Source organism: Neopsephotus bourkii, unplaced genomic scaffold, assembly GCF_033783945.1.
Source record: "Neopsephotus bourkii isolate Nb327-2 ecotype Australia unplaced genomic scaffold, CSIRO-AGI_Nbou_v1 NB_998, whole genome shotgun sequence".
Lineage (NCBI taxonomy): Eukaryota > Metazoa > Chordata > Aves > Psittaciformes > Psittacidae > Neopsephotus > Neopsephotus bourkii.
Window position 1 is genome coordinate 2,486,715 of NW_026901490.1, and position 23,136 is coordinate 2,509,850.

Sequence of the window (23,136 nt, forward strand, 5' to 3'; positions counted from 1 at the left end):
TTTATACAGCTGAACGTTCCAGTCCCAAGGAGACTTGTTGCTCCTGTGTTCCCGGGAACAACAGGGTGGTAAACGAAAAGGCTGGCTCTGGAAACACCATCCCCTCCTCTTCCCCCAGCAGTTCCCTTCTCTAGTCTCCTTAGTGACGGCAGCGGAAGGCGCAAGATACGCAAATTTCATGAGAAAACAACCCCAACACTAAACCTTATTTCCCTCAGCAAACCCCGCGGACCGCAGCCATTTTAAGAGGTCGGGCGGGCGAACTACACCTCCCAGAGTGCTCGGCGCCACGGCGCCATCTTGCCCCGCCGGGCCGCGGGCCACTTCGGGCAGACAGTACTGATGGTAAGCCGAGACATGGCCTTGTTCCCGGCTTTCGCTTGTGCCGCCGAGCCCGGGGAGCCCTCAACCAGCAGCGGCGAGGGCTCCAGGAAAGGTAAAGTCCTAGAAGAACCCTTTTTCCCCCAAAAGCCCTCCGCGCCCCGGTCCTCGGGAAGCCCATCCGCTTCCCTTCGCCTTCACACAGAGTCGTGTGCACCGTGCCGGCCCTTCTGCCTACCCCGCCGGGCCTTGTCAGGCCGCGCGTGTCCCCGTTGCGGGCCGTCGCGCTCCGCCCACCGCCCCGGGTTGCGGCATGGGCGGTGCTACCGCTGGGGCCTGGGCCCCCGGCAGCGGTGGGCCGTACCCAGCGCTTCCGGAGGCTCGTGAGCGCGGTGTGGGCTGTATCTGCCCGGTCTGCCCCCTCTTCCCCAGCGCCTTGTGCCCCTCAGTCGCGCTCCGCCCTCACGTGCGATGTGCCTTGCGCAAGGCGTGTCGCTGGCGCGCTGAATAAAGTTACTTTCCGTCAGATAACTGGGGAGAATCTGAAATAGTTTTTTTTTTTAATAAAAACTGTTGCCCGCTCATTGGCGGGTTCTCAAGTGTGTTCAGATTTCCTTCCAGCTATAAGTTGGTGGGTGTTGGAGTCATGGTTGGTGAGATACCTTTGGAAAAAATCAATGTATGTTAACTTCGTGTGTGGTGGAGCAGGCTTGCTTTATGCAGAAAATTAGATGATTGTGGTTTTATTTTTAACCACTAGCCTTGGGTAACTTGAAAAGTGTCTTTTCATCTCCTTGTTTATTAAGCCAAATTTTAATGTTTTTATTTTTTTTAAGTTTTTTTTTGGTGGCAGGTCATGAGATTATGATTCAGTTTATCACTTTGACTGGCATGGTTGCTGTCTATGAAGTTGCGGTTTTATTAAATGAGTAAAGAACCCTGTGATCTATTGACAAACTGCAATAGAATAGTCCTAATTCTACTGGGCAATGTTTTGAGCTAGGCTTTCTGCTCACCAGCTGCCACCAGCCTCGCGTCTGCCCGTCCTCTAGGCACTACAGCAAGGGGAAACACTAAGATAATTGTTTACCTAGGCTGAATTTATTGTGTATTTGGTTCAGTCAGTATGGTGACTTTTTGAAGCTTTTAGCAATGCAGACGGGGGTTAGTTCTTGTTCACCTGTTGATAATCGGTCTGCCAGTACAGAGATAAGGAGCCTTTCTGGTAATAACACTTGGCGCAGGGAGTAGTGGACATAAGATCCCAAATTACAGCTTCTAGGAAGGGAGGAGCTGCTCTGCTAGGCAGGAGTACAATAGAATTCTCTAGTAGTTATACCTTGTTTATACTGTAAAACTCTGGGAATTTATACTTTAGGACAGATGTATTAGATTTAGTCTGTGTCACTGCAGACCACCTGTCTGGAAGATCAGATTACACCGAAAAAGATGTTAAAACTATTTTTTGATATGTATTTCTATTTCAGTTATTAGCACTGTTTGTGAGCTATATTTTGATCTACTGGAAGTTTTTTGTATGAGAATTACTGACAAAACTTTAAGGAACATAATTTATGGAGCTTTTTTTAGTTAATATTGTACTCTGTTTTTAACAGCTGCACTTCAGTGCAAATTATAAAAATTATCAACTCGGAACCACATTTATGGTGGCATATATCAGATTTCACACTTTCAGCTTGTGAGAACTTGAGAACTTGATGAACAACTTCGGTATCTCTCTGATAGATGGCTCTCTTTCCTCAGAGCTGATAGGAAGCCAAAGTCTATCATAATACAGCAGTCAGAATATGTTGTATTTATGCAACACTGAGGTATCTTTTGCAGTCATTTAGGACTGCTTTACAGTTTTATTGTAAAATTTGAGTTAATAGTGTAAATATGCCGTCCATGTTCCATTCTTCTGACCACCTCTGTATCTTACAAACCTTCCTAAACCATTTGTAAGTGCTACCTGAAACAGAAGTGTTGCTATACACTTCCAGCCCTGCTAGATTGACGAGTTGCAGCAACCTCTAGAGCACAAAGTAATTTCGTATATGGTTTCTTACAATTATGTTGTCAAGCTTAATTAGCTGTAGGTAGAAGATAAATTGCAAGTATATCAGTAGCCATGAACAAGGCAGTGGTAATAATTAACCCTACTGACAGTAGTAAGCATTCTGCACAGCATTATTTAGAATCTGAACTATTCTATGGGTAGGATGATGCAGTGATTTTTTTTTTGTTGGTGAAAACAGATTTTCAGGATTCTGGGAGGCAGCAAAAGGCTTTGCATAACTCTTTACAATTGTCTCTGTAGGCATGCACTGTACACTTAATTTTCTTGGATTTTTTTTTTGCTTGGGAAGTTGGATTTCTTCTACTGTTGTGCTCAGAAATGTGGGTGATAGAGTAGAACAACAACGGCTACATGCATGTTATTACAAAAGTTTTATAATCTTTTTTATTCTTTTTGCTCAGTTGTCTCATCTGCAAAAACAATAAACTTTTTAGACACATGACAAGAAAAGATAATAACAGATTTAAAGGTAGACTTTTAAAGTTTGGAATGCATTTTGATGTTTGAAATGCTTGTATCCAGCTAACTGATTCACTGGAGATTATTTACAGGGGGGTTTGGACTTCTGTGTTGTGTAATGGAAAAAATGGTTCAGCTCTTTCCAAAGTATTAGGTCAGTTTGATTAAATTGCTAAAAAAATACTGTAATTGGAGAATTCTGAACATTTCCCTGGTGTATCCACAGACGCATACTGAGTGTGCTACAGGGTTGGTTCTTGCAGTGTGATCCTTCAGTGTTTAAAAAATGCAATTTGGTCTCATCTGCTCAGGTAGAACCAAGTTACAGGCAGTCAGGGGATTAATGTTTATGACTCCATTTCTCAACGTGAGTTTTCCTTGGGGCCCTAAAACAGTAATTTAAAATGTAAAAAATAAACTTTATTCTCCTTGTGCTCTCTTAATTGTGTTGCACCAATTTAGTGAGTAACTTTGTAAGGGAGTAACATACTTTCAGGTAATGTTTAGTCAAGATGACATCTTGGAAGTTTATTTCTAACAGTTAACAGTGATAATAGACATTATTTTGCTATAAGGCGAATATTCTATGGAAATGGATCTTACACATGCTTGCTGCGCATCTATCTGCTAGCCTACTTCCTCAACATCTCTCTCTTCCTCGTCAAGTTTTAACCATTTCAGTCATGTTTGCTGTAGTGGGAGAGAGAAATTGCGAAAACAGATTGTGAAAATCTACATTTGCTCAGGAAAGATAAGTCTAGATAAAGTGCCACTGCTCCAAGAGAGGCCATAATACGAATTGAACTGTTACCAGGATAGATGGGCTTGGCAATGAGCATCTGTATATTAACCAACTAGGAAACATTTTTGAGATCACAGTCTGACATGGCAGAGGCTCCCTCTTGCCCAGCTGATAATCACGGGACATGACAAAGTACTACAGAAGGGTCTAGAGAACCTAGATAAATTCCTGAAGCTGTGGTAGCAGTGGGGAGTGTAAAGGATGGAGAGTACAACTCGGAAATCCAGGCTTCATCCTTCTGTTTGAACACCTTAAAACCCCAAATTCTGAGTTAATTTGCAGAAGGGAAGAGGGGAATTAAAAACTTTACCAATGCATTCTTTAAGAATGTGGTTTGGTCTTAGAACAGGCTTTTAAAAAGATAAATATAAAGGTAACTGCTTTCCCCTGTTCTGCCTGTTCAGGTCTAGCCTCTTTTGTTTAATCTGTGTTTTTGTGCCTCAGGGAAATTTATATCATTGGTCAGCCCCATGTCTTATTGTGTCTTCTAAACAGCTGGACCTTTACTGCCTTTTTTTTTTCTTTTTTTTTTCCTCTCCTCTCCATTTTGTCAATATGATTAGTAATGTCATTTTAAAAATAAATCTGTCTGTTGCTTTATATTTTTCAGTTTTTAAGACTGAAGCTCTTAGTGCTCCTTAGGATCTGAATCTCCATTTGGAGGTTAATTTGCACTGTAGTGCCATAAGGCTGAAGGTTATAATATTCAGCATACTTGATGTTGTTTGCAAACATTTTTTTTCCTGGTTCAGGCTGGTCTGTATCTAAAGTGTTTACACTGATGAATAATATTTAAAAATATATTATTTGCATCAATCTTTGGAGGACCTGACATTATTCTCTTGAAATTAACAAAAAGCCTGTTCTAATGTATAGTGTTTTAACAGACCTTAGATCATGATCTTAAATGTCAAACATCTTGGGACCTTTTTCTTAGTGGTCTGAATATTGTATGTCTTGAATTCAGAACCCTGTATGCCTAAAGGCAAATTATTTAACTTCGTTCTGCCTTTGAGCTTACTTTTAAAACCCATGACCCAATGTTTTGTTAAGCATCATAAGTGTCAGTATTAATACGTATCAGGTGATTTCTGAACCATAATTCTTCATTCAAATCACTGCAGAACTACCTTACAATAAATTTATTTCTATTGAAAAATAATACTAATAAATGATTTATTACACATTACAACGGGGACCAATATCTTATTAAAAAGAAGCTCAAAGGCTACAGAGAGTGTCTTCATGACTGAAGTATGCTATTGGAGTTCTGGCCAAACACAAGTTAGATAAGTTTTATATATCTTTGGAGCAGGTATAATAATCTTAAGGAGATCTGTCTGGCTAATAAGTTACATTTTTGTGCTGTTATGTGATACACATTTAGACCAGAGACTGCCAGCCAGTAATGTTTTCTGTTAGGTAGATGTGGGTAATATAATACAAAACAAAGATGGATTTTTGTTTTAAGGAACTGTCTCCTTTATTTCTTTAAAGAAATAAAAGGCTTTATTCACAAGTTAGTTGCGTTTACTGAAATCTGGAGTGCTCTGGACCATTGTAGTTTCTCTGAATTTGTCTGTGTTTTAATGAAAACCAGAGTGTGAATAGTGGAAAAACATTGTAGGGTTGCAATTTGTTCCTGCATTCCTTTACACCTGATCTTCATTACCATATGAGCAGAAATAATTGAATATAAGGAAGATAACTATTTTTAGAATCAGTATCACTTTTAATAAATGGACCTCAAAAAATTCAGGTATAAAATGGTACTTAGTATACTGTGTGACAGATATTGAATTGTTAACTCAAATTTAATTATGTAGTTATCAGGTACATGAATTTGACTCCTTGTGTTTTAAATATGTAATAGTTAGAAAATTATCCATGAGAAACATTTTAGTATTTCATGGAAAATACTAAATGCAAGTTTTCTGAGAAGTAATTCTGATTTTTAGGTTGGTTCTTAATACATCTCTTACAAGATTGAAATAAGACAGTAACTTATTGTTGCATTACACTTTACCCCACAACAGGGGGTAATAATTAGACAAGCTAGTGAAATGTTGCTTGGGTATTATCGTGCATAAATCTTTCTCCTTAAACTCACCAAAGGTTATAGAAGACTGTAAATCTGCCATTTACTGTTGTAAATGGTAGATTTACAGTTTTGAAGTCACAGACATATACTTAAAAGGAAGGAATTTGTGCTTGGACGGGTTAATTTAAATGATAGATTTAGATGATATTTTGGATAGGCAAGTGAGGATCATGGTTTTAAGGTTTCAAATTTTATTCTAATTTTGCATTGATGTATCTTAACATTTTCCTGGAAGGGAAAATAAAAAATCTCCTGTTGATTTGCAGGTTTTGAGATTCTGCTTTCCAGGCAGAAGGTTGCAATAATATATGTGTATATTACACAGCTGAATTTTTATTTTTCAGGCTTTATCCTTTGTTTTGGTGAGCTGGTGCGTAGTGTGGGAGTGTTCTGCAGCCTGTTATTGGGGTGCTTGTGGGTTTGGTTTCTGACAGTGCCATGAATGGTGGGTTCTCCTCTGCCCAGAGATGGAGGTTCAAGATGAACCAGGGAAGGTGGCCCTCCCTGCATGCCTTTAGTAGAAGGGGCAGTCTCTTGGGAAATGTGAACTGGAGCTTTGCTTGGTTGTGCATACTGCTTGATGAGTTTAATTTAGGCTAACAAACTGTTCTGCAGCCTGCTTCAGTTTAAATCCTTTTGTGGACAATTCATGGACTTGAGACAGAAGAAAGAATTTGGTATGAAGAGCTATTTCTGAAAGAAATACTGTAGAAGGAGGAGAGATGTATGGCTTGGCAGACAATGAGTTTGTGCTATTTAAGGATTAGAGGTCAGTGTAGTCAAAAGCACAAAGACAGAAGTGTGACAGGAAGAACATCAAGGCAAAAATGGTTGCAAAGAGTGTGCAGAGCAGGCGGGAGACCAGATTCCTTTAGTTGCTACCTTCTGTGGTCTGGCACCAGAGAGGCTGCTGTTAAATTTTGTGCTTGTGAGAAATAATGTTTGTTGTTTAATATGTTAGAAAATTTAATATATTTAAAATAATTCTAGAAATGAAATCTCTATGATTTTTTTTTATGAAAGTTTTAATACCAGTAAAATTATAGCAAAAAATTCCCCCTCCACATCCTATCAGTATCTGATCTGATGACTGAAGTGGCTGAGGGCTAGATGCAGAATGCTTAATGCTGATATAGCAAAATTAGCATCAAATAACCTTTTCTCACACTATTTAGAAGTCTAATACATTCTGTAGTTTGAGAACTGAGAATCCAGTAACTTATTTTGACCTTGTATAAAACATTTGAGTATTCTTATTAGTACTGGGTGTCCCTATCAATAACATTGTGTCCATGCTGAGAGTAAAGTACATTTTGTAAAAATCAATATTGGACAGGTTGGGGTTTTTTAAAGTATATAGCAGCATATGAAACATATTATCTGCTTTTGGTATGAACTTTCAAGTAATCTTTCTTGTATAGTGGGTTTTTGAAAGCTTATATTGATGTCAAGGGAGGATTCCAGCTCCTTAAATATTTTACCTCATTACAACCTCGTGTTCTGCTAAATGGAAATTTTGTGGACTGCTTTCCAATATGCTCCATTTTTACTCATGACTCAGTGACATTTGCTGTGAATTTAGCTGTCTGTCAACTAGATTAACCCTGAACTTTAGAAAGCACAGCAAGCTAATTCATATAGATATCACACTTCTCTTTACCTGCAGAATTGGACTGGCTTAGTAACCCAAGCTTCTCCTCAGAAGATGCACTGGTACTGCATCAGCGTGCTACAGAAGGTGCAAATCTTACCCCTGAAAAATCACCACTACTGAGAAGGTAGAATATAGTTCTGTATCCTTTAAAACAGGCTCTTTCTTTTTTCCTGCTTATCTTTTGTTATGCGAGACCAAAATCAGGAGATTTTAGGGCTGCTTTTCATTCCACTGTTCTCTATTTTAGAAGTCCTGAACTGAGTCATGTATAAAAGTATGAATAATGCTTCCATGTCCTGCAACTTAAAATAATGAGAAGTTATACTTACGCAATTACATTCCCATGTTCTTTTTCTCACAGCTGCATTTAAATCATTGTTATTTTGGAATGGAAGGGGAACTGAGTGATCATAATTCTTCATTAGCTTTTGAATGTCCTAAGTGACCCTTGAAATAATGTAAAGATTAAGCATGATCTTTGCGATTTCTTTGTGAAAACCAGTTCAGTCAGCCATTTCATAGTCGAGTTTTTTACTTTTTAAAAATCAGTTGAAGATGTGAATTAATGAAATAGTTCATGTATCAGGTTGTGCTGTTAGAACATGCTGATCACTCAAGTGGGTGATTACATTTTTTTACAAAAATTAGCTTTAAGCAGCCATGTTTGCTGAACAACTGATTTTAATACCTTCACTAGAACAGTTGCTATACTTGGCATATCTACACTGCAACTAGTACTTAATAATTAATGGACTCAAGTTGCAGTTGCTGAGTTCAAAATCTGAGTAATTTTTAATTTGATACAAGCTTCTATGTTTACAATGTGTTGGTGGTCATGATAGAATATACCTTTATACTAACAAGCACTGCTGAATGCATCTTTTTGTATAATTATTCTTACATTTATATGCATTGTGTGATTGAAATGCAATCATTGCTCTGTTCATCAGTCAATATATTCTGCTTGCATTTCTTCAAACTTTTTCTGGACTTTCATGTCATAAACCTAAGGAATTTGCAAATTATCATTCAGATAGGATGACATAGTAAACCCACCATATTTAATTAATCTTTGAAAAATAATTTGTCAAAAACTAGTGTGTAGATAAATGTTTGTCTTTTTGCCAATTACTAGGGTGTGTTCTTAATTTAATATAAACCAGTTACTCCACATGATTGGTGGTTTTGTGGGGAGGTTGGTTTAGTTTTTTAGTTTGGTGGGTGTGTTTGTTTTAAAGGCTGGCTAATGGTTCTCTCATGGCTTTTTTTTAATCGTTGTGCCCTTAGACTGTGTAAGTTGGTTGGGGTTTTTTGAGATGCCTTGCTATTAAAATACTGCATTTCTTTTATTGACATATTAGGGATATTGAGACTTGTCACTCCTTTATTGAAAGACACCAGAGAGCTGGTGCTTTTAAGGGTTAGGGAAGACCTCCATTATTTCAGTTGATTATTAAATATGGGAGTATTAATAGTACATGCAATGCTATACATATGTTTTGCCAAAACTGTCCGTACTTTGAGTGATCTCAAGTCAGTTGTCTGTTGCGTGTAATGTTTGTTGCTACATTATATTATGTAATAACATTAATTCAGTAGTTATCAAAAATGGCTCCTTAATTGGTGAGATTTGTATTTCTAATCTGAAAGTGATTTTTAAAAGTATGTTTTTGATATGTCTTACATAAATCATAAAGAAACAAGGAAAAAAAAAAGTGCAGATTTTTCACTTCTGCGGATCATCCTGAAAGATTTCTTATACTTTTTAGCTTGACCTAAGTTGTCCTGGCAAAATTAGGAAATTTTATCAGCTCAGTCATATTCTTTAATTCGGCATTGATAACACATGGATATTTATACAGATCACACATCAAAATGCTTTTGACAATTAAAACTTAAACTGGTTGTCAGTAATTCCAGCAGCTGAAAAAATACAGTTGTTATTTAATACAGATTTATGTTCTTTGTATTTTATGTGTTGCTGTTAATTCTTTTCTCAAAAAATACAGAGAGAATAAAGATAAAGGATGAAATGATTCTGAACTTCCTTATGGTGGTATTTCTTTACAGTTCTACTGTTCAGGTACGTATAGCTATATATGTACTTGTTTCCAAGCAGGAGTACATCAAGATCAGAGTTGTCAGGGGAAAGCGAGAGTCTGAAACAATCAAGTAAGAAAAGAAAAAAAAAGAAAAAGAAAAAACATCACCACTCTAAGAAGGCAAAAAAGAAAACCAGAGGGGACTCCAGTAACAGTGAATCAGATGTGGACATTAAGGACATCAAGGACAAAGGTGCAGGAAGTGACAGAAATCAAAAAAAGGGAGCAGAAGCAAAGTATGTATTTATTACTACTATGAAAGATGTAAATTCATTGTATTCTTGTACTTGGTGCTCATCTCTTCAGCTTTATGGATGAAATTCTTACCACTGGGAGGATTTTTTTTTTCTTTGCTAAACTGTATATGCTTAAACCTGCATTCAGAGTAATGAAGATAGAATTAGAACCACTTGTTTATGATGATAAGATGAAAGAGTTGAAATTGTTTCAGGGTGCTTATTTTTACTTTTTTCCCATAAATTATTGTTGCTGAGAGAATACAGAATTTTCAGGAGACTGGTTTTGAAACCTGAACCACAAAATTTCTCTAAATGCAGTAGGTTTGTTGAAATTTTAGAAAGCTTCCCAAGACAGTAAAACTCATTTACTTAGTTACATATTTGTAGCATGAATTCAGATTGGAAGTTCATAGTTGTCTACAGTTTGGAGGCAGGTGGCAATTTCCACTTACGTTCTTTTGCATAACTGTAATCCATAAACCACTTTGATGTGCACTGTTTTGTCAAATGCATGGGTATAATTACAGCTAATCAGCAAAGTCTTCATACAGATGATCCTCTTTTTTTCTGAATTGTAGCATCTTATTAAGAAAAGTAATATATGGCTTTTAGATGATAGTTTGCCAAGCAATTGATTGCTTTAATCTGGCTACTACCTTCCATAATCACAAATCTAATTTTTGGAAGTGCAAGCAGTGTTTGTGTTTTGTTTTGATGGTCCTGTTAATGTATTTCTACTTGTTGTTTATCCGAGCATGTGACTGATTTTGCAAGAATGGTCATATAGCATAACTTTGAGAAAATTAAATAACTACCAAAATGTAATGTTTCCTGGGTTTTGAGAATGCTGAGTATGTGCAGAAATGCGTAGAATATATTTCTCCTTCTCTGCAGTTTAGATAAGAAAACATCAAATTCTACCAGCAGTCGCATTCTTTGGCTTGATGATATCCAGGCTTCTACCACAGAAACCTTCATAATAGACAAGAAGCCAGACCCTTCAAACTGGGCCTACAAATCCCTGTATCAAAGGGACATACCAAGGTACAGTATGTTGGTTTCTATTGGTATTCAAGCTATCATGAAGTCAGTATCTCAAGATTCATTAGCTTAAGTCTGGCTGTGATATCTTGGTGTTGGAGACAAGAAGTTAGGATAACTGAGTAGTTTGGTTGGTTTTTGTTTTTTCAGAATTTTGCTTTACACTAGGCATAGATATTTTCAAAGGGAAAAGGTGTCATGAAATAATGGAATGAAGTGCGTGATTTTAATTTTTTTCTAAAAATATTCCCTGTATCCTTGCAGACTACAGGCATGTGAGCTTATAGAACCTGCAGCTGGAGGTGCCCACATGGGGCAGATTCAAAAGCGTGATTTTGGCAACAGAAATCCCAGATTCTGTTATAGATCACTGGGCAAGTGCCCCTTTTGATCTCTATTGTTCTGTTTCTGTCAGAAAGAGAAAAGAATTTACTGATTATTTCATGGTAGATTTTTCAAAAGGTTTGTTTTCTTTAGTAGCTTGATATCCTTGCACAGAGTACAGGTACTTTGTTAGCAAGCAGATTCTGTGTTAGATCACCCAGACATTATACCAAAGGGTATCTTTCACATTGCTGCATTTCAAATCAGTATAGATGATATTGCATATTCAACATCCCTGGTACTATGATGACCCTTCAGAATATTTTGCCACATTAACAAAGAAGCCCATCCAAGGGAACCTATGCTGGGCTCATGCATTATGTATGTACACCTGATTCTTGATGTTCTGAAACAAAATTGTATATATAAAAAGTAATCATCTGTAAAGGAGGGAGGATTTATGGATTTTGTTTTTGTAGTGTGTATGCCTTTGCAGTAAAATTGCCTGGTTACAATCCATTCCAATTTTATGCTACCTTCAGATTGTCTGCTATTGTTTGAGGTGAAAACTGTTATTTTTGCATTGCACATCACTATGTCTGCCACTTTACTGAAATGACATTCTTGCTAATGGTTTAAGATGTCATTTTCCTTTCTTAATCCATACTTATTGAGGCCTTTATAAGCCTGGTCTCTCTTCTCCAGCCCACTGCCTACTTGGCATATAATATGGATAGAGGCTTAGGGGTACAGAAAGGTATTACTAGACTGAACTACTGGTGTCTGAATTACAGTTTAAAATCATCTAATTTAAATAGCCTTAGATAATGCTGTCTGATGTTCTTTGTCCACGTTTGTCTACATGGCTTAAAATGATAGAAGAAAAAAAAATCTTCTGGGTATGGCAGATACTGTTGAATTCTGAGGAAGCTTATTATGACAACAATAAAAGTTATGATGGCACTGAAAAAATACATAAATTGAAGTCTTAAATAAAGAGAAAGTTACCAAGTTCCTACACTTTTAAAGGTGTATGCATACATTATTTGGGTTAATTTGTATTACTTATTCCATTTTCTCATGTGTATTTTAGAAAATGTTTAATTGTATTTTTGCTTCTAAGATATAAAAGGAAAGGAGAGTACTGTCTTGGTATAGATGCCAAGAAACAGTCTGTAACTTTGGACAGTTCTGCATCAAAAAAGAAGCAAACGCAGAGGCAACCTGAGCGTTACTTCACAAAGGACAATGTGAAGATGCTGAACACTGATGGAGTGCCTGTTTGCAGCAAAATTTCTCCATCTGGCCCAACTACTTTTATACCAATTTCCCAAGTGGAAACTGATGATCCTTCAGGCGCAACGGAGTTAAATCCTCTTGGGATATATGATTCATCAACTTTACAGTGGCTACAAGGAAAAGGGTGCAAGAGTGCAGACCGTGAGCCTGAAACTACGCAGCAAACAATTCAAGAGCCTGGGATAAATATTAAGTCTGATCTAATGACAAAAGTGGAAGAACATAACAAGAAAGTCAGAGAAAACCCAGGAGATATTAATGCTTGGATGGAATTTGTTTCTTTTCAGGTATGTATTCTGACAGACCTGCTTGTTTATTGTGAGTAACAAATACATGAACATTTTAACTGTAGTTTCATTTGTTAGGACTGTGTATCTTCCATTGGTGAAGTATGAGCTGTTAATTCATCTTCACAATTGTCAGCATTCTGCTTGTGATTCTAGTAATGATTCTTTCTAATGTAAAAATGTTGATTTTTCTTTTTGTTTTAAGGATGAATTGTTGGGAGGACCTGGCCCTTATGCCAGTAAGGGAGAGCAGGAAGTAAGACGAAAATCACTGAAGTTTATCTTAGAAAAGAAACTAGCAATTTTGGAGAGGGCAATTGAAAGCAATCCAAGTAATGTTGATCTGAAACTCGCCAGGCTGAAGATTTGCACAGAATTCTGGGAGCCACCAGCTTTGATCAAGGAATGGCAGAAGCTAATTTTCTTACATCCTAATAGTCCAGAGCTGTGGAAGAAATATCTCCTGTTCTGTCAAAGTCAGTTCACTACTTTTTCTGTTTCAAAAATCAATAGTCTCTACGGAAAATGTTTGACTACATTGGCAGCTGTGCGGGACGGCAGCATGGTATCACATCCTCTTCTGCCTGGCACAGAAGAAGCTATGCTAGGTAAGGCTCCCTCTGTTTCACGTTACGGTCAGAACTTCATAGGAGTTAACTATATTTTCTAGAAGAATAGACTTTCCTGTGTATTACAGGAAGTGTTTATTCTCTTCGAAATGCCTGTCATCCTGATGCCTTAGGTGAGAATTAAAGCAGATATTCCAGCCAAATATGGATATAACAGATGCTATTTTTTCCCAAAGGGAATTTGTGATATAACATCCAGTGAAGTTTCAACGTGCTGAGTGGTTTACAGTAGGAATGTCAAGGCTGGAGAATTGCAGCCCACAGCCAAGAGTTGTGCTTTTATCTTTGAGAAATATTTATTAAGAAAAATAAGAAGTTGGCTTGTTAAAGAATCAGTTCTCTCTTGTTGAGAAGTTTTATAGGTAATTACTTTAATCCAGAAAAGAGAAGGAACATGAGCAGTCTCTCATGAAATTTTCTTTAGCATCCCAGTTTGTAGATGAAGAATTCTAAACTGTAATACTTTGTAATCATGTATTTTTATTTACTGTATGCATGTATCTACTCCTTATAATTTATGATGTAATTATCACTGGAAAGAAAATTAGTCGGTTGGGATGCTGGACTGGATTCAGGGATGAAATGAGTTCATGCTCAGTTCTGGCATGGCCTTTAAATTTAATTGAAGCTAAATGACTTAACTTATCCCTTTTCGATTTTGCTTCTCTGCCTCAGAGGTCATTGTGATTATAAATTATGAATACACTGAGGGTGGGAAAATATTAGTGTTACTATGAATATGTTAGTTTTTTTTCCTTTTAGGAATTATTTTAAATATAGAGGAGACTATTGTGAAGCAGTCCATGTTTCTTCAAGTCCTGTAATTGCTGTTTGAGCGATGATGCTATGTTATGCAATATCTAGTCTGGATTAACAGGTTGAGATGCTGGGTTACAGATTGTTAGATTGAGATGCTGGGTTACAGGTGTTCAGGTCTTTTGTGGTCTTTGATTCCTCTTGGATCAAGCACTGGAAAAACTGCTGGAAAGGAAAAATCCTGTGCTGACAGGTGGATATTATACTGCCTGATAGCTTCTAATTGCTTCTGCTGTCTCTGATTTCCAATGTTTCAGTCCCTTGGGCACATGGGTGCAATCACAATGAATGATTCTCAGGACAGATGTTTTATTCAGCCCCCCCCCCCCCCAGTCAGGAAGGTTTTCCTTTCATTTGGTTTGCCTGCACAGAACATACTTGACTTGTTAAATACTATTTATCCATTGGTATAAGGTTACTGGTTTGTTTTTTTTTAATTGAGTTCCTTTAAATTGATTTACATTTTTCAAAATACTTGTTTGCTGGCAATGTCAATAGATAGGTTAAAATGAAAATGAGCTGAACTTTGTGTTTCTGTTCCACTCTTAATGTCTTGTTCTGTATTCATACTGTAGCAATTTGTTTATGAACACTGAGGTTTGGTTTTTTTTGTTTGTGTGTGGGGTTTTTTTGTTGGTTTTTTTTTTTTTTTTGTTATTTTTTTGTTTGCTTGTGTTTTGTTTGGTTCCCCCCCATCCTTCCACTTTTTGAATTCAAATTATAGGAGTGGAGAAATTTCCACTGGGGAGACTTACTGATCTGAGATCTTTTTTTAGTGACTCAACTATCTTAATTCTTGGTCTGAATTTGCATTACCAGTGTCCTTATTAGGAAGATTACCAAATTTTTCATTAAGATAAATATACAAAGAATTTCACAGATTAATTAGGATATAAGTAGCAGTGTGGAAATCTGGTAGGCTTGTGTCTTCAACCTTTGACCTTTGTGATAGCAAAGTATGAGAGGCAATTTTAAATAGTGGTGGGCCCTGCCATCTAGTGTTCAATTCAGTACGCTGTACTATCTGCTTGAAAATAGATGGGTGGTTTTTTACAACATGAAATTTAAGAAAGCAGGTCAAACTTAAGTTGTAGATCAGTTTTACTTAAATTTTGAGATAACAAGTTGTAATGTTTTAGATTTACTAAGACCTGTTATTACAAAGCAGATGAAGGTAAGCATTCTCAAATTTTCCTGTGAGAAGGGAGTCCTGGTTTTCGTATTATACCTACTGGCTGGAGAGAAACAACCTTATATTTCAGGTCAGTTGAGCTGCAGAACTGTCATAGCATCATGACCTGAATTAAGTGTGTATTCAGGATTTTTTCAGCTTTCACCACAAAAAAAAAAAATAACCAAAAACCAACCAACGAAAGAGCTGATCTTTGCATTTCTTCAAATATCTTTATTTTTTATCCTGCAGAAAATCTTATGCTAGAATTTATTTTTGGCCCTGTTTGGCAGCAAGTCCTAATGAGAGATTCTCTACATTCAGACTATTTTAGTCAAAGCTGTTTGAAGCTGAGAGGCGAGGAAAAGACAACTCCATGTCAGTTGAATACACTGCCTAAATGCGTTAAAATACTTTGGAAGGTTTTATTACGTACTTAAGCATACTTTCTGTTGTTTAAATACCTTCAGAAGTTGCAGGGTTTTCGTTACCAGAAAGAGTCACTGGCTTTGCAGGAAAATCAGATGAAATGCCTAGTTTGTATATTCTGTCTGAATTCAGATTTTTTATGTGTACAATTCTGATGTAAATCTGAATAGAGGTAAAAGGAGTAAATTTACCACTTTGTATTAAAAAATAAGATGGTCATTAAGAAGCAGTTGATCTGTGTATGTAGCCACTTAAATATTTTGATTGTTTAAAATCCTCCAAAGCAAATGAATTTAAGGAAGAAACAGTAGTTTTTGAAGAACTGTTTTCAAAACTATAATTATTTAAGACTTGATTTATGGGGTTTGATTTGTTTTGGTTTTTTCTTAAGCCCGTTAATATAATAATTTAAAGCAATTTGGTTTTTGAACATCCACTGTTTTGTTAAGACTTGAGTGTAATTTGGAGTGATGGAGTATCTTTGAAATGTCCTTGAACAACACAGAGTTTTTCATAATACTGTTTTTTCTCCAGCTCTTTAGTTTAAGACTCTGGTTGCAGATCTATGAATAGAGAAGCTGGGGCTTTACTTCCCTTTCTAAGCTGAGAATTGAGACTCGGTGTGTGGTAGGGATATGACAGTGATTACAGAAATAATTTATTGAAGAGCAAGGGGTAGGACTCTAGTTTTAAGCAGTAATACTTTGACCAAAAGACCAGACTTCTCTTAACCGAGTTATTATGTAAAGGAATAGAAAATGGGAATGACAGTTGAAATGAAATGGAATGTTACTGACATACTACTGATGTAACTAGCTCATATAACATAGAGGCAAAAAGGTTTTTTGTTCTGATCACTTACTGTGTGAATTATAAGAATGCCCAGCATCTTCAGAGGTGGTAGTGGCCCACTCTAACAGATGTTGGATAAACTGAAGTTGGGAGCATTGCATATATACTTTTATTCATCAACAAGAACAGTGCTTGTGTGGCATGAATAAAAACTCATCTCTTGGTGCATTTGAAGTGGGAGGTCTTAAAGTTAATTAAACTATAACAGTTTTGACATTAGTTTTTGACATGCAATATCTGCTCCCTGTGTTTTGGATTTTGATACTGTTCAATAACACACTCTACAGCACTTACTTATGTCTTCTTTGTTACAGGCCACAGATATACAATACTTGGCAACAAAATTTATTTGAAGTATTAAAATTTTATCTTTACTTTACAGCTATATTTGTTCAGCAGTGCCACTTTCTGAGACAGGCTGGACATTCTGAGAAAGCAGTGTCTTTGTTTCAGGCTCTGATTGACTTCACCTTCTTTAAACCTGACAGCGTAAAAGATCTGCCAACAAGGGGACAGGTAACAATTTCCATTTAAATGGATGTATGTCCTTTTGCGTTACAGAGAATGTTGCAACAGATAAATGTTGATTAATTTTAAAGGGCATGGGGAAATACTTTGAATCACAACTTACTCTGCAGTTCTTCAAGGTGATGCTTGCATTGGAAAAATGCTTGTGAGTCCTCTGGAACTACCTGCCAAATGGCTGCTTCTGCTGTATATAGTGCAAGCGTGATAACCAGTCATTTCATGTCTTTTTTTTTTCCTAATTGAATATGAAAAAAAATGAGCTGGGTGACCAGTGTCCATATCTAGTTAGAACTTCCCCTGCTTCTTTTCCCCAAAACTACTGCTGTTTTGTTACTGTTGATGGAGAAAGCTAATAGGATCTATAATCTCTGTTCTGTACAGTTCTTGCAAACTTTTCTTAGGTTCTCCATTATTTAATATTTTCAGTATTTCTTTGATGGCTACATTAGGAATACCTTAATTCTTTAAAGTATCTTTTATTTGACTCATGAGATTCTATCAACTTATTCTGTTAAAGTATTAAATCACATTTTCTCTTCATTTGCTCAGGAGGATATTGGGTGTGAACCCAGTAATAATCAGTAAGTTAATATTAGAGGGGGCAGTTGCCAGTGTAGCATCATCCCACTGAATTGCCAGCAGGTGCTTTCTTTTTAATGAGTGGTAGGGAGGGCCACCAGTTAGGCAGCTGGGCTACCACAGAGGACAGAAATGTGATTTCCTTCTGTTACCTCACCACTTTGCCCAGCAACCACTAATGAGTCTCTATTTTTGCTCTTTAGATTAATGCACCAATGGGCCCGTCTTGTAGTTCAAATAATAGTAGCGTTCTCTTAAAGAGCCAAAACTTTGAACGGAACAAGAAAACTCTGACTGAACAAGAATTCAATCATAATTGCTATGCAGGATAGGAGATCAGGTATAGTTAAACAGATGAAGCTATACTTGCAATAATTTGAAAAACTTCAGGATTATCTGTAATGTCTAAAAACTCTTAGGAAAGCATGATGCAAAGAAATCTCAGTTTAAAAGGACAGTATTTAGGTTGGAAGGTGCAGTTTTTGAAAACAGAAAATGCCAGGTGTACAGCTGATTGCACATTCTGCCCTGTTACAGAAGTGTTACAGCTCAGTCTTGAGTTGCTTGTTTCTGTAATGTTTTCACATTTCAATTTCTCACTTGGAGCAAAGAATGAATCCATGAGGAGTTGCTGTAAGCCCTGCATTTTCTGATACGTTGATAATTTTCCTTGGAGTAAAATCTGTTCTTAATATTTGTATTAACAGTGACATATTTATGTCCAAGCTAAGGTTTGGTATACAGCAGAACATACAGTAGAGAGTGACAATCATTAGAGCCAAGTATACACAAAGCAGGGGCAATTGATGACTGTGAAGATGACAGATTGCATACTGGCAGTGATAAAATCAGGACTAGAACTCTGGACTTCTGATTCAGTGGAAAATGCCCTGAAGTTGTTGACTATCCTGAAACCTGAGAGGTGAATGGCCTTACTGATCTTTTCCTCTTGTCCTCAGTCTGGTCATATTTATGCCTAACTTTAACACTTTGATTTGACCATAGGTGTACAGTTGTCCAAATTATGATTCCATTAGCCAAATTCTTCATGGCCCTATGGAAGATAGGGAGAAGGAGAGATTTGGTTTCTGAAAGCCACATCTAGGGGACTTTGGCACAGAAGTCTTTTGCTTTCTTTAAAGCCTAATACCTTTTAAAAACAATCTTGTTTCCATGTTCATGTTTCAAGTTCATGAAAAGAGCTGGTGACAGTCGTGCTGTGCCACAGGTATAACTGAAGTACTCGTTGTTACTGATTCTTTACCAGCATCTAACAAAGCCTTGAACTACAGAAGTTGCAACCAGATAAATGATTTTAGGGTCTGAAAAACTTCAGTTGACCCAGGTAGTGTCTGTACAACAGCAAAAATAATTTTCCTATGTTTTGTTTTGGTTGCTCCTGCCCAAACCAACAGGTGGAATTCTTTGAACCCTTTTGGGATAGTGGAGAACCACGAATTGGAGAAAAAGGAGCAAGAGGCTGGAAAGCATGGATGCACCAACAAGAAAAGGGCGGCTGGATTGTTCTTAATGCTGGTATGCCTATATCAATATGTGTAGTTGTAAATTCATGTGTTCTTTTGAACATTTTGATTAGAGTGGTACAAGCTGTTTCTTCTGATTTTTTTGCATTGAACTTTTAAAAAATATTTACCAAGATTAAGACATAGTATATCACACTTCACAGGGAAAAGCATGTAAGTGAAGTCTGGCTTTTGCATTTGGTGGATTAATTTTTTTCAATAATTTTGTGTGCTTGTCCTGATTTGGCTTTAGATGATGATGATGATGATGAAGAGATAGATGAGGATCAAGAAATAAAGGATAAAACTCTTCCCAGGTGGCAAATTTGGTTGGATATTGAACATTCTCGTGAAGCCAGGCATTGGTTACCTTGGAGGCCAGACAAAAACAAAACAGAAGCTGAAGAAGATTGTGAAGATCCAGAAAGACAGGTCACTGTGATATAATAAAATAATTATAAGATGCATTATCCTTCCATTTGAATTCATTGCCAGTGGATATTTTAGAGGAGTAATCCTTCTCTTCATTTGGAAAAAAAAACCCCGAGTTTTCTAATTCTGTTTGATTGCATAAATTAATGGTGTTTGTTTCAATTTGGATTTTTTAGGTATTATTTGATGATCTTGGACCATCTTTAATCCAGATTTCTAATCCAGACCTTCAACGTCAAATACTGTACTCGTTTTTGCAATTCCTGGGAGTTCCATGTACAAAGAAACTCTTTCCTTCCAACCTCTATGTTGCCATGGATGAAAATAACATCTTTGACAGTATGCTTTCTGATGAAAAGCCACTCACTTCTGTTGATTTTCCACTTTCTGGATTCAACAGTATTGGTCATATGAACACAATGCTACGAGGGAGACCTCATATAGGCCACTACAAAGAAGGAGAGGAGTTCATACAGAATGTTTTTCATGCTCTGTTCCCGCTGTTTTCAGGAAAGGAAAAATGTAACCTGTCTATTTGTTGGTTACAGTATGAAATATCTAAGGTAATGAGGAATCTGCATGTAATCACTTATGTGATGTATGGCTTTCTTGTATATTAGTGGCTATATTGAATTAGAATAAATATTGCTGAAAATTAAGTCTTGTAGGACTAAGTATTCACATCAGGAAATAACGGTTAAGATTGCACTGGGTGTAAAAAAAAAACCAAAACAACAAAAAACAAACCACAAACCTAACCCTTCTCTTCAGTATGTGTTACACACAGCATGCAATTAACAAAATATTGTTTCATAATGTTGGATAAGTGTTACTGTATGATACATTGTATGCTAGCCAGGAATGGATGCAAATGTTTTTTTCCGCAAAGGCAAACCGAGTCAGCCAAGTACTTTTACTAACCTATATTACTAAGCACATAATCCCCAATACCATGTAAGAGCTTATCAAGTAACTTACTACTTCCTATACAAGTTAAATTTGTAATGTTATTGAAGGAAATAACACCTTATCACTTAAATATGGATTTATTTAAGTAAAACTGCTCTAATAGATGCCCACAGAAGGATGAGAGTCCAGGCTGTCTTCCTAACACTTCAAAAGTCTAGTATTGTGTTTCTTTGTGGAGAAGTTCCCTGCCTCTTACCCAAACATTACCTGACCAGATCTCATGTAATTTTCCCATCCAGTCTCCACATTTGTCTGTCAGCACATTCCCCGCTGGGAAAAGTTACTTGGAGGTTTAATTGTGCTAGTCGTAAGCTGCATCTGGCCAGACAGGATCATTTATTTCCCGTTTCTCAACCATTACAGGTTAGCAGCTCTTCATTTGAGCAGTTGGCCTTTTAGAAGTGTGAGATTTGATATTACTTAATGGCAGTGGCAGGAGTAAGAATGATAAGCCTGTGTAATTTGGCTGTGTTGGAGTGAACTGACAACAGGCAGTTGTGACAACTTGCAGTACTCAGTAGCAACAGATCTGGCTGGTGGTGAAATATGGAACAATATGAGAACAAACACAGTAATGAAATCTAAAAAATGCTGTGAGGTTATGTTTTGGGTTGTTTTTTGTTTTTCCTTTGTTCTCCATCCCTCTCAATTTGTTCTGTTTATTCTCGCGTGTAGGTAGTTCAGTGTCTTCAAGGAAAAAGCAAAAAGAAGTTGAAAGCACAAGGGAGAAAGAGTAAAAAGTTGGCCAAGAATCTCCTTAAAGCACCTGACAACCGAAACCACCTTTCTCTCTGGAAGCTGTATGCCTACCTGGAGTGGCTGCTTGGTAACATTGATGATGCCAGAAAAGTATTTGACACAGCTCTTTGTGCAGCTGGAGCGGAAGGATTGAAGAGTCCTCAGCTCTGCAGCCTCAGTCTGCTTTATGCTCAGCTGGAAGTTGAAATCCTAGAAAGTGTAGAAGTAGCTGTTATGTCACGTGCTGCTCATATATTGACCACATTGGCTGAGGGTGGACCATATGTGCCTTATAGTGGACAAGTGTTATCTGTGAATATGTTGAAAGCTCGTAAAACATACGAGAAAGCACTGCAAGATCATTTCAGTAAAATGCCGGTTTCTGATCAGCATCAGGGCAGTGATGCTGATCAGCTGGTTAACTTGGTTGGTTGTTATGCGCTGTTCCAGTATTTGACTGTTGGGATTGATGCTGCAGTACTGATATATGCACAGACTTCAGAAAAACTTGAAGTTTCTGGTCCACAGAAAGGTGAAAATAATGAAGAGAATTTTGACGTTCAGAATCTTCCGACCGCTCTCGAAGGTGTCACACTGCTGCATACGAATTTACTGAGATTCCACATGAAAATCAGTATTTATCCTTTGAATCCTCTGCGGGAGGTGCTAACCCAGGCTCTGAAACGGTATCCTAGCAACCAGTCTCTTTGGAGGTCATATATCCACGTGGAAAGGAAGTCTCACAGTGCTAGCAAAGCACGAAGATTTTTTGATGGTGTCACAAGGTCTACTAAGTCTTTAGAGCCGTGGCTGTTTGCAATCCAAGCAGAGCAGATGAGAAAAAACCTCACTGACAATGTCCAGAGGTATTATCTTGCCGCTCCTTATGTTTATGCTTTTTTTTTTTAATCTGTCTAATCATTTAACAGAGGAGAAGGAATGCCATCATAGTTCTCATTTTGCAGATGAAGCTATAGCTGGGTAAGGTTATTTGTTCGAGAGTCAGTGGCAGAGTCCTGCGTAGCATTAAAAGACCTGCGCGATAGTCTCATGTCCTTTCTGCTGGATCACACTGTGTGTGGCTTTGTGTTCGATTACTTGTGACTGATACCAAGATGGTACACACTTCTTTAAGTATTTTTTTAAATAACTAAGAGCCTGCTTAGATGGCCAAGATAGACCCTGTGAGCTTATAAACTGCTGCATTTTAATATTACAGCAATAAGGAGTGTAATACAGAGCTATGATGCAGTTTCTGACTGAGCTCACTGCCCTACTTTACTCCTGGATCACAGGATACAGTTGTGGCAGATCTGTTTCCATAGTGAGTAGTTTTCATATGGGGTTGTTGCTAGGTAAAAGATACTGGAAATTTCCTTAATTCACAGTCTGGTCTGGGCCCAGATTTTTTTCTCACAGTGTAGGAGATGTGGGGAACAGAGGTATGTGTTAGTTCTTAAAGCTTAGTCTGTAACAGTTGTCTAGCCATTGCTTGGAGTTACCTATGCTGCTACCTTTGTATCTCTAATAGTGTTGGCAGTTTGGTTCTTTGTGTCTGCACATAGCAACAGTGATTTCTAGGAAAGTGTTATCTGGAAGCTTTGCATAGCTGTAAGCTTACAATATTCACACTTGATGAAATTACAGAATTATCAGTATACTTTCAAATGACAGTGCTCCCACTGCTTTGATTGCCACAGTCTGGCAAGAGGCGTGCATGCATGATAGTGACATTCCTGAGCTGTCAATGTATGTCATCCT

General features: G+C 37.3%; 1 protein-coding gene across 5 annotated transcripts in view; it reads left to right on the forward strand.

The window, feature by feature from the left end:
• The first annotated feature begins 333 nt into the window (after positions 1 to 333).
• The window catches only part of NRDE2 (NRDE-2, necessary for RNA interference, domain containing), a 29,118-nt gene continuing 6,315 nt past the window's right edge, over positions 334 to 23,136 (forward strand). For 2 of the 5 annotated variants that reach the window (XM_061359944.1, XM_061359949.1), the window contains exons 1-11: positions 334 to 436; positions 7,424 to 7,541; positions 9,534 to 9,755; positions 10,653 to 10,802; positions 12,247 to 12,709; positions 12,915 to 13,317; positions 16,989 to 17,122; positions 19,129 to 19,249; positions 19,490 to 19,668; positions 19,845 to 20,231; positions 21,313 to 22,241. In XM_061359944.1, coding sequence (XP_061215928.1) covers positions 343 to 436; positions 7,424 to 7,541; positions 9,534 to 9,755; positions 10,653 to 10,802; positions 12,247 to 12,709; positions 12,915 to 13,317; positions 16,989 to 17,122; positions 19,129 to 19,249; positions 19,490 to 19,668; positions 19,845 to 20,231; positions 21,313 to 22,241 — 3,200 coding nt within the window. In that variant the 5' untranslated portion in view covers positions 334 to 342. The remainder of the gene's footprint in view (positions 437 to 7,423; positions 7,542 to 9,533; positions 9,756 to 10,652; positions 10,803 to 12,246; positions 12,710 to 12,914; positions 13,318 to 16,988; positions 17,123 to 19,128; positions 19,250 to 19,489; positions 19,669 to 19,844; positions 20,232 to 21,312; positions 22,242 to 23,136) is intronic. The other 3 variants (XM_061359946.1, XM_061359947.1, XM_061359948.1) reach the window with 3 other exon arrangements.